The 12,380-nt window shown below is 45.4% G+C and overlaps 1 protein-coding gene across 1 annotated transcript in view; it reads left to right on the top strand.

Moving 5' to 3' along the window:
- Positions 1-6,900, top strand: part of LOC121278828 (cyclic nucleotide-gated cation channel beta-3-like) — a 56,771-nt gene extending 49,871 nt beyond the window's left edge. Inside the window, exons 4-5 of the mRNA XM_041189282.1 lie at positions 5,640-5,809; positions 6,695-6,900. Coding sequence (XP_041045216.1) covers positions 5,640-5,809; positions 6,695-6,900 — 376 coding nt within the window. The remainder of the gene's footprint in view (positions 1-5,639; positions 5,810-6,694) is intronic.
- Positions 6,901-12,380: the final 5,480 nt, after the last annotated feature.

Below are 12,380 nucleotides of genomic sequence, written 5' to 3'. Positions count from 1 at the left end.
GAGACCACCGCCTGTAAGGCGTGCAGCCTAGGAGGAGATCAGCAGTGTTAGGCTGGTAAGGTGCACATGGGAACAATGCCAGAAGAGGCTCAATAACCCCCTGAGGTCAGCCAAGGTGAGAAATTCCTTAGCCTGTATATTCTTGTGCCAGGAAGATTTAAGGTAAGGGGCAGGAGGTTTAGAGGGCATGTGAGGAAGGATTTTTGCAGCCAGAAGGTGATGGGAATCTGGAACTCACTGCCTGAAAGGGTGGTAGAGGCAGAAACCCTCATAACGTTTAATAAGTGTTTGGATGTGCACTTGCAATGCCATGACATACAAAGCTATGGGCCTAGTGCTGGAAAATGGGATTAGAATAGTTAGGTATTTGCTTGACCAGTGCAGAATTGATGGGCTGAAGGGCCTTTTCCTGTGCTGTAGACCTCTATGACTCTATGAAGCTTCAGGATAACATTGCGAATGCTCGAGGCATGTGCATTTGTCTGGAGATCCAAAGTAACATGATGCAGCAAAGGAATTGTGCATTTATTGTGTTTGGTTTAGGTGGAGGGTGCGGGGTTAGGAGTCTATGCAGATGAAGAAAGTGAACATCATCTTGGCTGCCAAACATTTTTCTGATTATGCCTGGGTGGGGGGACATGAAATGACCTAACAGTGTTTTGACTGCAACGTAACACCGATTTTCAGGAGAAGCGTGCCCACAACGCCCAGGAAAGAGGCCGAACTGGAAGGGTTATTTCAGATCTGGTGATTCTGACACCATTCAAGGAGGAGGTTCTCGAGCTCTCCGTATCTGAGGCCTCCAGGTCAATTGGCAGAGATGAAATTGAAGGAAGGCGTGGGTCTGGTGAGGTTGCAAATGGCTGTAACCAGCAGAAAGGGGGATAGGGAAAGTGGGAGCTATGTTGATGTCTGGCACGATTGAATGAAAGACATAAATCTCAGCTGGAGACTAAAACCCAGGAAAGCTTACTAGTCAAAAGCTTTGGACATTGCTGCAAGTGTGTATGGTGTTTGCATCATCACATATCTAATGGTGCACATGACTGTTAAGCTGCTGAGCATTGTGACCTTGCACAGCAGTGAAAAGGCTTTTGAAAAGAACTAATGCCCTTTTGTTTGTCTCTCTGGTGCAGGTGATGTCTCTTCAGCTGACCCGAATGTCATTGCAGGACTGTCATTCCCCTTGGAGGAAGCACTGCCACAACCTCTTCCACAGCCTCAAGCACTAGTGCAGATATTGGTGAGGGCACTTCACAGTCATACACACAGATGCCAGAGGATGTGGTGGAGCAGGCTTCGGGCAGTCAGACGAGTGCCCGAGGTGATCCAGAGACTGATTCCGGGTCATCTGGAGCCCCTAAAGTTGGCTGTAAGGTGGCAGATGTTGGATTTACAGCACAAGGTGTTTGGCGATTTGGTGGATATACCAGAGGGGTTGCATGCTCTGGCCCAGACTGTGGAGGTGTCCATCCAGGCAATGTGCTAACCTGCACCTAATCTTCGGACCACCAAGCTACCTCCACGGACAGACTTGAGGGGCAAATGAGGGTATTCCAAAAGCAATCATGAGTATGCGCTCCAACCTGCACATCATCGCTCTGGCTCTGACCTCAGGGGCCCATAGCCAGGGCAATAGAGGAACATGGGCACTGAACCAGCTCCTGGGACCTCACGAAAGACAGGGAGGACCAAACGGATTTATTGGCAGAGGACAAGCGTCAGTTGCCACCATCTGGAAGCACCTCTCAGGGCACTCCTGATGAGGGCAGCATCTCCTCCATCCAGCTGCCATTGACACTTTCCTCATCTAATGCCACAGCGACAGAAGCTCCTCCTGCCACTCAGCAGGAGTCTTCTAACATGATGGGCTGCTCAAGGCTGCAGCTGCATAGAGGATGCCCACCAAAGCCATCCAGGGTAACGGAGATAGCAGATCAGCAGCCTGCCTCCATTGCAAGCAAAGGAGGAGCACAGTGCTGCAGCGCTAGGAAACACATCAACAAAGCTCCACAGTAGTCACCAAGTGGATCACATGGATACATTTCTGAAGCCTGTTAATGTTAAGTCTCCTAATTATTATGTAAATAAATCCTAACCTCATTGTTTCTCATGCAGAAGTTATTTTAATATGTTATGGCTGTTGAACTTCTTTAGGGAAATAGACAATAGCTTTAATAGTTTGCGGCAGGGCAGGATGCATCAAGTCAATAAATGGACAGGGTAAGTGCATTGGCAGTGACATGAGTCTCACATTCTACATGGAAAAATGTTTGGACACATGCCATGCTTGCGGCTCTGAGGCCAGGACTTCAAAAGCTATAGAAACCTCTGCCTTTTCAAGGCATGCCTGATGTCACAGCCATCCATGTGATCACATCCAGGGCCTTCCACCTAAATGTTGCTGTGGTCCCTCACCACATCCTCGCCCGCATCCTCAGACGAATGGCCTCTACCTGCCATCTCCTCTTTCTCAAAGGCATCCCCTTTCTGAACAGTACACCATGACCATGAGGAACAAACGTGATGGAGCACTTTGCATAGCCCCTCCTGATTTTCAGTAGCCCTGTGGTCTGTTTGATGATGGCCATGCTGCTTTCATAGCTCCCATTGTATCCCGCTCAATGTTTGTTCTGGGTGCCCTCACTGGGGTCATGAGCCATCTCTTCAAAGAGTAACCCTTGCCACCCAGAAGCCATCCATTGAGGGCATCAGAGCTGCTGAATAGGTGTGGCATCTGTGAGATACGCAGAATGCAACAGTCATGGTTGCTGCCCAGGTACCTGCTGCATACCTGAATTATCCATCAATGATGATCACAGACCAGCTAAATGTTCAATGAGTGGAAGCCCTTCCTGCTAATGAAGATGCAGGGCTGTCGATCTGGAGCCTTTATGTGCAGTCAATGGCTCCCTCTGCCCTGGGGAAACCAATTATTGCTGCAAACCCTCTGGCTCTTTTGAGTTGACTCTGATCATCCTCTATGAAAGAGATGTAATTTCCTGCCCTTCTGAACATAGCATTAGTGAAAACCCTGATGCAGTGGCGTGCAGCAGGCTGCGTTATGCAGTGGCGTGCAGCAGGTTGCGTTATGCAGTGGCGTGCAGCAGGCTGCGTTATGCAGTGGCGTGCAGCAGGCTGCGTTATGCAGTGGCGTGCAGCAGGCTGCGTTATGCAGTGGCGTGCAGCAGGCTGCGTTATGCAGTGGCATGCAGCAGGCTGTGTTCTGCCACTGAGGTCTCCCCATGCTGTCTGAAAGGACGCCACCATGAAGAGGTTTTGCACAACAGTGATCATTACAGCTACAGGCATTGGGTGACCCTCCAATGCAGAAATCTCCCCTGCCAGCATGTCGCACAGGGATGTAACTGTGGCTCTAGAAAGCCTGACCCTCCTTTTGCATTGTGTTATGGACATCTGCAGATAGCACAGACTCTGCCTATATACTTGAGGGGCTGCATAAGTCCTTCAATGCCTCCATTGGGATGGATGATTGCTTCATCACCTTCTGGGTCTGGCACAGCTCTGGTACTCTCACGCACCACCAGTGCATCCTGGACCTCCCAATGTGCCCTCCTATCTCTCATTGTCCTCCTCCTCATCCTCCTCTCCTCCATATTAGAGGTTGTGTCTCCCACAGAGACCATAGTCCCCATGTTTGGCCTAGTTTGAAGGCAAAGGTGATGATCAACACCTAAATGGACCTCTCTGCAGGAGGAACAAGGCCTCTAAATAAGATAAGTTACAAATGCAAACTCTACTCCTTGCATGAAGCATTTCCAGAACCCTGAACTGCTAAACTGAAACTCAGGATTCAACTGAACTCTTTAAACCTGCCCTAACAAGCACTTTATTTCTCACATTATGTATTATTCAGTCAATTACCTGATTAACGAGTTTAAATAACCACTTTAATGAAATTTGAATAACGCAGGTGGGCATCCGATTTTTAGCCCTACCCGCCAGCCAAATTACCCGCAATTGGGGTGATGATGTCGGGAAAGCGACCCAGTGTGATCGCACCTGATAATAAGCACATGCACATAACCTTCTTGTTTTTGGAGCGTATTATTCAGTCTAAATGGTATGTCCGACAGGTCGATGTGATGCATCTAGTCTATGGGTGAAGTTAGCAGGCTTTCCACTTTTCTGGGTTAGTTTGCTTCTCATTTTCATCCCACTCCACTGCCTAGCAGCAATGTAAAAAGCGAACCAAATGCATAAGTCTCTCCTGTCAGTACACAGTCTCTCCATCAGCAAGTCCTCAGCTGTGTCTCCACGTGGCAACACATGGAAACTGGGTCCTTCTAAAGCTTCAGAGGAACTCAGAGGATGTTTGGTCCCCAGACATTCAGGCTGCAGGCCCACTGGCAATGTGGATGCACCCTGGCACTCATGAACCAGCAATAGGTGAATAGCTCCACTAGCTTGTGGATACCTCAGGAGAGTTGAGGATTAAGGGAGTTAACCCTAACAAAAAATCTGGAGTGAAAGGCAGACTGATGTCTAAATATGATATTGTCCTGACAACTCCTTGATGCCACATTCAACTAGATGTTGTCTTGGTGCTTTAATGCAGGTTCTCACTGGCCTACATTAAAAGGACACAGTTAAAATATTGGATAAATGAATAGTAAACTCCATGCTTTGGGCTGGATTTCCTTGCAGGCTTCAGGGCACAGACATCAGCATCAAATGAGGGTGCTGAGCCCACACTTCCAAGGAGCTAGAACAACCGAGCAATCTTCCCTCCTAAATTAATCCCCTCCACAGTCACCATCCAATTAAGGACAGTGGATCATCTCCAGGTGCTGCTGGCCCCAATCAGAGGACTGGCAGCTCTTGAGCCTTGGCTATCCCATGAACAGAGGTGGGTGCTGCTGAGGCAGATCTGAGATCACAAGGGTGCCTTCATGTTTAACCACCCTTGGAGACGTAAATTTAAATGAGAAATTAAGTAAGGCCTCCAGTGGAAGCGTTTGGGCTGTGGGTGCAGCCTTGCCTGCCTGTGGCCCCCTCTTTGTGGCATGGTGCATCCTGTTCTGAAAGCCCCGGCCTGTCACAGGGACACCACCTCCATAGAGCTAGCAGTTTCCATTCATGGTTTGGCAGGGGCTGGGCTGCTCTGCCACTGGCAAAAATACTGGCAAGGCCACAAAATTGGGGCCTTAATTATGTAAATTGGCTGGCCCCCCTTGGTGCAGTGGATGGACAACCCACTTCTCGGGGTACCCTGGGAAAGTTGGCTGGAACAGGATTGCATCAGGAAGCTGTCCCAAAGGCACTCCCCTCTATTTTCCTGAAGCCTCGTCATCACGGAATCAGGAAAATTCTGCCCTTTGTTTCAGCAGGATAATATAACATTATGGTGTAAAAAATAGTTTTTCATGACAATAACTGCCATAGCACCTTACAATCTTCAGCAGAAAGTGGCTGCCACCATGTGACTTTAGAATCGTAGTTGTTGAAAATTACAAAGTAGATATGCTCATGCTCGCTGCAACCGTAAGAGCTTAGCCACCAAACTGTTAATTAACTAATTAATAACGCAATTAATGAGTTTTCCAAATAGCTTGAATCAGTTAATAATTTATAGTTCAATATCTTTTGTGCATAAGTGTTGATTTTTATTTTTGCAGCATTTCATCCTGCAATAAATGCGAGCAAAAACAACAACCCATACTTAGCAGTGATTTAGCTGATGCACAGATCCAGAACTTAGTGACACGTTTGCGGGAAAGGACGATACTGTACAAAGAAAAGCTACTTGATCAGCATGATTCTTCAGCAGAAGAAACTCCATCAGCTTGTAAGTTCTATCTTCAGAGACAAAGATCTGGTAACTAATGAATCATGTAGCACATGGTAATTAATGTACTGTGGCATTTAGTCATGTAAACTGATGAGTAATGTATCAACAGATAATGTAATTAATAATATGCACTTGTGTTCAGAGACCAAAGCTTGTTATGGGCTTATTTTCATCACACCAATTTTGACTCCAAGTGCTTTAACATGATATAGAAACTAAACTGGCTAAGAATATTTCACAATGTTGGATTTCCAATATTAGGAAATTAAGTTTAAGGACTAAATAATCTTATCTTGCTTTATGAGCCTCTCTTAGCGAATTGAATGAGTATGATAGAGTATATGCTAGGGTAGATTGCATATGGTTTTCAGAAGGAACAGACTAAATGGCCCTTCCTTATTCCGTGAACCTTTCAATTCCTTAGAAAGTGGCTGGAGGATATGCACTTTCACACTGATACATAGAAAAACATAACTTTTATTCAGAAATGTGATGATTGCAGTCAGCTGTTTATTTAAGGTACAGCATTGATATTGGCTAAAAAAACATATTACATAGGAACATTCATCCTACGTAGGGAGGAGAGTGTGCGAGGAGGACTCTGGGACAGGCAGTCAGCAGCACCTAGAGGAGAGTGTGAGAGGAGGACACTGGGACAGGCAGTCAGCAGCACCTAGAGGAGAGTGCAAAAGGAGGACCCTGGGACAGGCAGTCAGCAGCACCTAGGAGATCTAGTCCATCTAGAAGATCTAGCATCTAATCTATACTCAAGTAGGAGTACAGATAAAATAAAAGGAAGGGTCCATATTCTATTTAGTTAAGATATATCTAGGGAGCTCAGTCCCATGATTTGCACATCCTGTGCTATGTGGGCAACCCTAGATGCTCATGGTGGTCTGGATGACCATGTGTGCAGGAGTTGCCTCCAATTGGAGCAATTCGAGCTCCGGTTTTTGGAGCTTGAGCGGCAGCTGAGGGCACTACGGTGCATTCACGAAGCTGAGAGGTTTATGGCTAGCATGCTTCAGGACGTGGTTACCCCGCAGCTTAAGGAATTGCAAGCAGAGAGGGAAAGGGTGACTGCCTGACAAAAGAAGGCAGGGAGTGAGGGAATCTCCCGAGTGCATCTTGCTCACAAACAAATTTTCAGCCTTCGAAAATGGTGAGAGTGATGGTTCCTTGGTGGAGGCCAACCAGAACAAAAGCCATGGCACTGTGGGTGGTCCAGCTGCTCAGGGCAGGAGGAAGAAGTGTGGAAGAGCAATAGTGGTGGGGGATTTGTTGGTGAGGGGAGTAGACAGGCGCTTCTGCGGCTGTGGCCATGACTCAAGGATGGTATGTTGCCTCCTGGGTGCCGGGGTCAAGGTTGTTATGGAACAGCTGCAGGAAATTCTGAAGGGGGAGCGTGAACAGCCAGAGGCTATGGTCCATGTTGGGACCAATGACATAGGAGGAAAGAGAAATGAGGTTCTGCAAGCAGACTTTAGGGAGTTAGGTAGGAAATTGAAAAGCAGGACTTCAAAGGTAGTAATCTCCAGATTACTCCAGGTGCCACGCAGTAGTGAACATAGGAACAGGAGGATAGAGCAGAGGAATGTGTGGCTGGAGAGATGGTGCAGGAGGGAGGGCTTTAGATTCCTGGGGTATTAGGACTGTTTCTGGGGGAGGTGGGACCTATACCATTTGGGCGGGTTACATCTGAACAGGAACAGGACCAACATCCTCGCAGGGAGATTTGCCAATGCTTTGGGATGGATTTGAACTAAATTGGCAGTGGGGTGGGACCCTGAAAAGTAGTTCAGAGGGGAGAGAAGCTGAGCTGCAATTAGAAGTTAAAACACTAGTAAGTAAGTCTGGAAGGCAGAGGAAACATAGGCTAAATAAGAAAGAAGTGAATTTAGCAAGGCTAAATGGAATATATTTTAATGTAAGGAATCTGAGGAATGAGATAGATGAGTTTAGGGCACAGATAGGCCTATGGGAGTATGATATCATAGCTATGATCGAGACTTGGCTAAAAGGGCAGGATTGGCAACTCAACATTCTGGTTATAGGGTATTCAGGTGAGATAGAGAGGGGGATAGAAGAGGAGGGGAGGTTGCAATATTGATCAAAGAATCAATTATAGCAATGAGGAGGGACGATATCTTGAAAGGATCATCAAATGAGGCCATATGGGTAAAAGTAAAAAACACAAAAGGGGCAAACATGCTGTTGAGTGTGTGCTATAGGCCCCCAAAGTCAGGGAGGGATGGAGGATCATATAGGCAGTCAAATTTCAGAGAAGTGTAAGAATAATAAGGCAGTAATACTAGGGAATTTTAACTACCCAAATATTAACTGGGATAGTTTGAGTGTGCAAGGTAGAGAGGGAGCAAAATTGTTAAGTTGCATCCAGGAGAAATTCTTTAGCCAGTACATAGAAAGCCCTACAAGAGAGGGGCAGTTCTGGACCTAATATTCAGAAATTAGCCTGAGGAGGTGGAAGGCATATCAACAGGGGAGCATTTTGGAGATAGTGACCATAACTCAGTTAGATTTAGGATAGTTATGGAAAAGGATAAGATTGAGCCGGGAATAAAAGTTCTAAACTGGAGAGAGGCTAATTTTGATAAGATGACATGCGATTTGACCCAAGTGGACTGGGAGCAACTACTTGCAGATAAAACTGGGGAGGCATTCAAAGATGAAATAGCGAGAGTACAGGGCAAATACGTTCCCGTAAAGACAAAGCAGGGAACCAAGTCTGGAAAACATTTGATGTCAAGGGAAATAAAGGTTAGGATTAAGAAAAAAAGAAGTTTATGGCAGATATCGAGGGCTTAATACGGAAGAGTCCCTGGAGGAGTATAAAAGTGCAGAGGGGAACTTAAAAAGGAAATTAGGAAAGCTAAGAGAGCGCATGAGAAAGCATTGGTGGGTAGAATAAAGGAAAACCCAAAGGGGGTTTTTAAATATGTAGAGCAAGAGAATAACTAGGGAAAGAGTAGGGGCCAATTAGGAGCCATAGAGGTAATCTGTGTGTGGGACCCAAAGACTTAGATGAAGTCCTCAATGAATACTTTGTGTTGGTCTTCACAATGGAAAAAAACAATGCAGTTATAGACATCAGGGTGGAGGACTGTGAAATATTAGAGGAAATTAACATAGAGAGAGAGACGGTACTAGCAGGATTTAGCAGCCTTAGAAGTGGATAAATCCGCAGGCCCGGATAAGATATATCCCAGGCTATTGGGGAAGGCAAAGGAAGAGATATCAGGGGCCCTGCCAGTAATTTTCAAATCCTCTCTGGCCACAAGTGTGGTGCTAGAGGACTGGAGGACTGCCAACGTTGTCTCATTATTAAAAAAGGGGGGAAGAGATAGACTAGAAAATTACAGGCCAGTCAGTCTAACCTCGGTGGTGGGGAAGTTACTAGAAAGAATTCTAAGGGACAGAATAAGGGACTGCACTTAGAGAGACACGGATTAATCAAGGATAATCAGCATGGATTTGTTAAGGGAAGGTCATGTTTGACAAATTTGTGTTGATGAGGGTAATATATTTGATGTGGTTTACATGGACTTTAGAAAGGCTTTTGATAAAGTCCCTCATGGCATCTGGTCAAGAAAGAGCCCATGGGATCCAAGGCAAAATGGCACATTGGATCCAAAATTGGCTGAGAGGCAGGAAGCAGAGGATAATGGTAGGGGGATGTTTGTGTGATTGGAAGAATGCTTCCACTGGGATTCCGCAGGGCTCAGTGCTGGGACCCTTGCTGCTTGTGCTGTACATAAATGATTTGAATTAAACGTAGGGGGTGTGATCAAGAAGTTGGTAGAAGACACGAAAATTGGTAGGGAGGTAAATAGTGAGGTGGATAGCCATAAACTGCAGGAGGATATCAATGTACTGGTCAGGTGAGTAGAGCAGTGGCAAATAGAACTCAACCCAAGAAAGAGTGAGGTAATGCGCTCAGGGAGGGCTAATAAGGCAAGGGATTAGACTATGAATGGTAGGACTCTGGAAAGTACTAAAGATCAGAGAGACCTTGTGTGTATCCGTAGATACCTGAAGGTAGCAGGGCAGGTAGATAAGGCGGTCAAGAAAGCATATGACTTACTTGCCTTTATTAGCTGAGGCATAGAATACAAGAGCAGGGAGGTTATGCTGGAACTGTGTAAAATGCTGGTTCGGCCATAACTGGAGTACTGCATTCAGTTCTAGTCACCACATTATATGAGGAATGTGGTTGCACTAGAGAGGGTCCAGAGGAGATTTACCAAGATGCTGCCTCGGCTGGAAGGTCTGAATTATGAGGAAAGATTAGATAGGCTGGGGTTGTTTTCCTTGGAGCAGCAAAGGTTGAGAGGGGACCTGATAGAGCTGTATAAGATAATGAGGGACATAGTTAGGGTGGATAGGAAGGCACTTTTTCCATTAGTAGAGGGGTCAATAACCTGGGGGCATAGATTTAAGGTGAGAAGTAGAAGATTAAGAGGGGAGTTGTGGAGAAATCTTTTCCCCGGAGGATGGTGGTACTATGCCTGAAAGGTTGAGTCAGAAACTATTGTAACACTTAAGAAGTATTTATATATTCACTTGAGTTGCCATAGCCTCCAGGTCAATGGACCAAGTGCTGGAAGATGGGATTAGTGTAGTCAGATCTTTGTTGACTGGCATGGACATGATGGGCCAAATGGTCTCCTTCAGTGTGTAAATGTCTATAACTCTATCCAAATAATAGCATGGCTAGTGTTCAATTATCAGAAGTGACAGGTAAGTCCCTGAGTCTTCTTATTTCACACTCCCATTTTGTGTGGTCATGATATGGTGATGCTTTGTGACATTTATAATGCCTCTGTGGCATTGCATAATACATTAAGAGTATTAACAGTATTGTCCATTTTTATTACATGTAATAGGTTACATTGTAACACCTGCTATTAAATCCTCCCACTGGCACTATGGCTTGAATTACTCAACTCCATTTGCCAATTCTTTTTGCTTTTTCTTTTACGATAAGCACAATAAATACAGCTCAAAGTTAAACCAATTCCTGTGACTAACTGTGAGCAATATCACTGGAGATTCACTGGCAGCATTAAAATAATTTATATCTTGACAAGAAGTGTTTGCTTCAAATTCTAAGTACAAATCACATTTGATCATAACACAAGTACAATCCAGAATCCCCTACCTGGCATACAATGCAGCTCCAGATACCATTTCTCTGAGTCTGAATAAGCCTCTCAATGTGCCCACTCCCACTTTCATGTACAAAGTTTCAATTCTATTGCCTGTGAAACTGTGTGAAGCCATTTGGCCATGTAATGAACAGCAATTTGTGAGAGACTATGGTATGGCAACTGGTACCTGCAAACGCTGCAGTGGGATATCTCTCGGAAAATAGTATGAATTTTTGGGTGGAAGGCTGGGTGGTGAACATCTGGAAGAGACTTCAAAGCACTTGGGACAGAGCAACAGTTAGGAAACTTACAAAGAGGCCAACATGGGTGGGTGGCAGAATCTGAATTCTTGAGGCAGCCTTCACCGGGCCAGGAAAGCAAGAGGCTGGAGCCTTTTGTCACTTTGGAAGGGAGGGAATCAAATGAGAAAGTGAATGTCCTGCAAGTGAGCAAGGTAGGGATTAGATTGGAGAATGCAAGTGAACTAAGTTCCCATGTTTGATTCCACAGGTCTGCAAGACTCCATTTGACAATCATTGACTTGTGCATTCATTATAAGACCAAATGTGTTTAATAAAATGCCTTTTATGCTTTGTCAGTATGCATTGGCAATAAAGCTGCCTTATCCTTTTTATCTTTTATCTTCTCTGAGGCATGTTTCTTCACAGTCTCCCTTACTATTTTACACTTTCACAAAACTTATTCTTAACCCAACTCAGTGTCCTCTATGAATCCTCTATTCTAGCTCATGGTTTCAGTTGACTCTTCTTCCCTGGACTCTATTTTTTCTTGCTGTGAAATTTTGTTTGATAACACTCCTGTGAAGTGCCTTGGGATGTTTTACTTAGTTAAAGGCACCATATAAATGCACACCAATGCTGTGGAACTTTCTCTCCAACAACACTACGCAAAGCATCAAGGTACTTCTTGAGTTCAACTATCCATTGTTCAATTGCTGATTTGACAAAACCTTTGCCAATTTGGACTCCGCTGTTCCAGTGAACACCATATCCTAAACACCCTGGCTCAACAAGCACTCTTGCCTTTAGCTGCATAAGAGGCACCCCACTAGCATTATTTAAATGGTCCAGCCATGCAACTTGCAGGTAAGGTGCTTTTGACTTACTTTTAATTCTGCAATGTTAAAGTATCGGATGAGTTTTGGAGCCCTGCTGGGTTTTAGAGATAGCGTAGCTGCATCCTGATGGGGTGGAGTGTGGAGGGCGGGGATGGGATGGGGTGCACAGTGCAGGGCAGATGGTGGAAATTGTGCCGGTGGGGGAGTCAGAGAAGTTTTCTATGTAGAGAAAGCCTGCTGAAGTAATGGGGGCTTTATTTGCAGACCGTCTTGGTCTGCAATATGACAAGGAGATGGAGTTGAGGCTGCTGAGAGGGAAGCC

This window comes from Carcharodon carcharias, chromosome 6 (assembly GCF_017639515.1).
Source record: "Carcharodon carcharias isolate sCarCar2 chromosome 6, sCarCar2.pri, whole genome shotgun sequence".
Classification (NCBI taxonomy): domain Eukaryota; kingdom Metazoa; phylum Chordata; class Chondrichthyes; order Lamniformes; family Lamnidae; genus Carcharodon; species Carcharodon carcharias.
The sequence above is the reverse complement of the archived record's forward strand: the minus strand, read 5'-3'. Positions and strand labels throughout refer to the sequence as shown.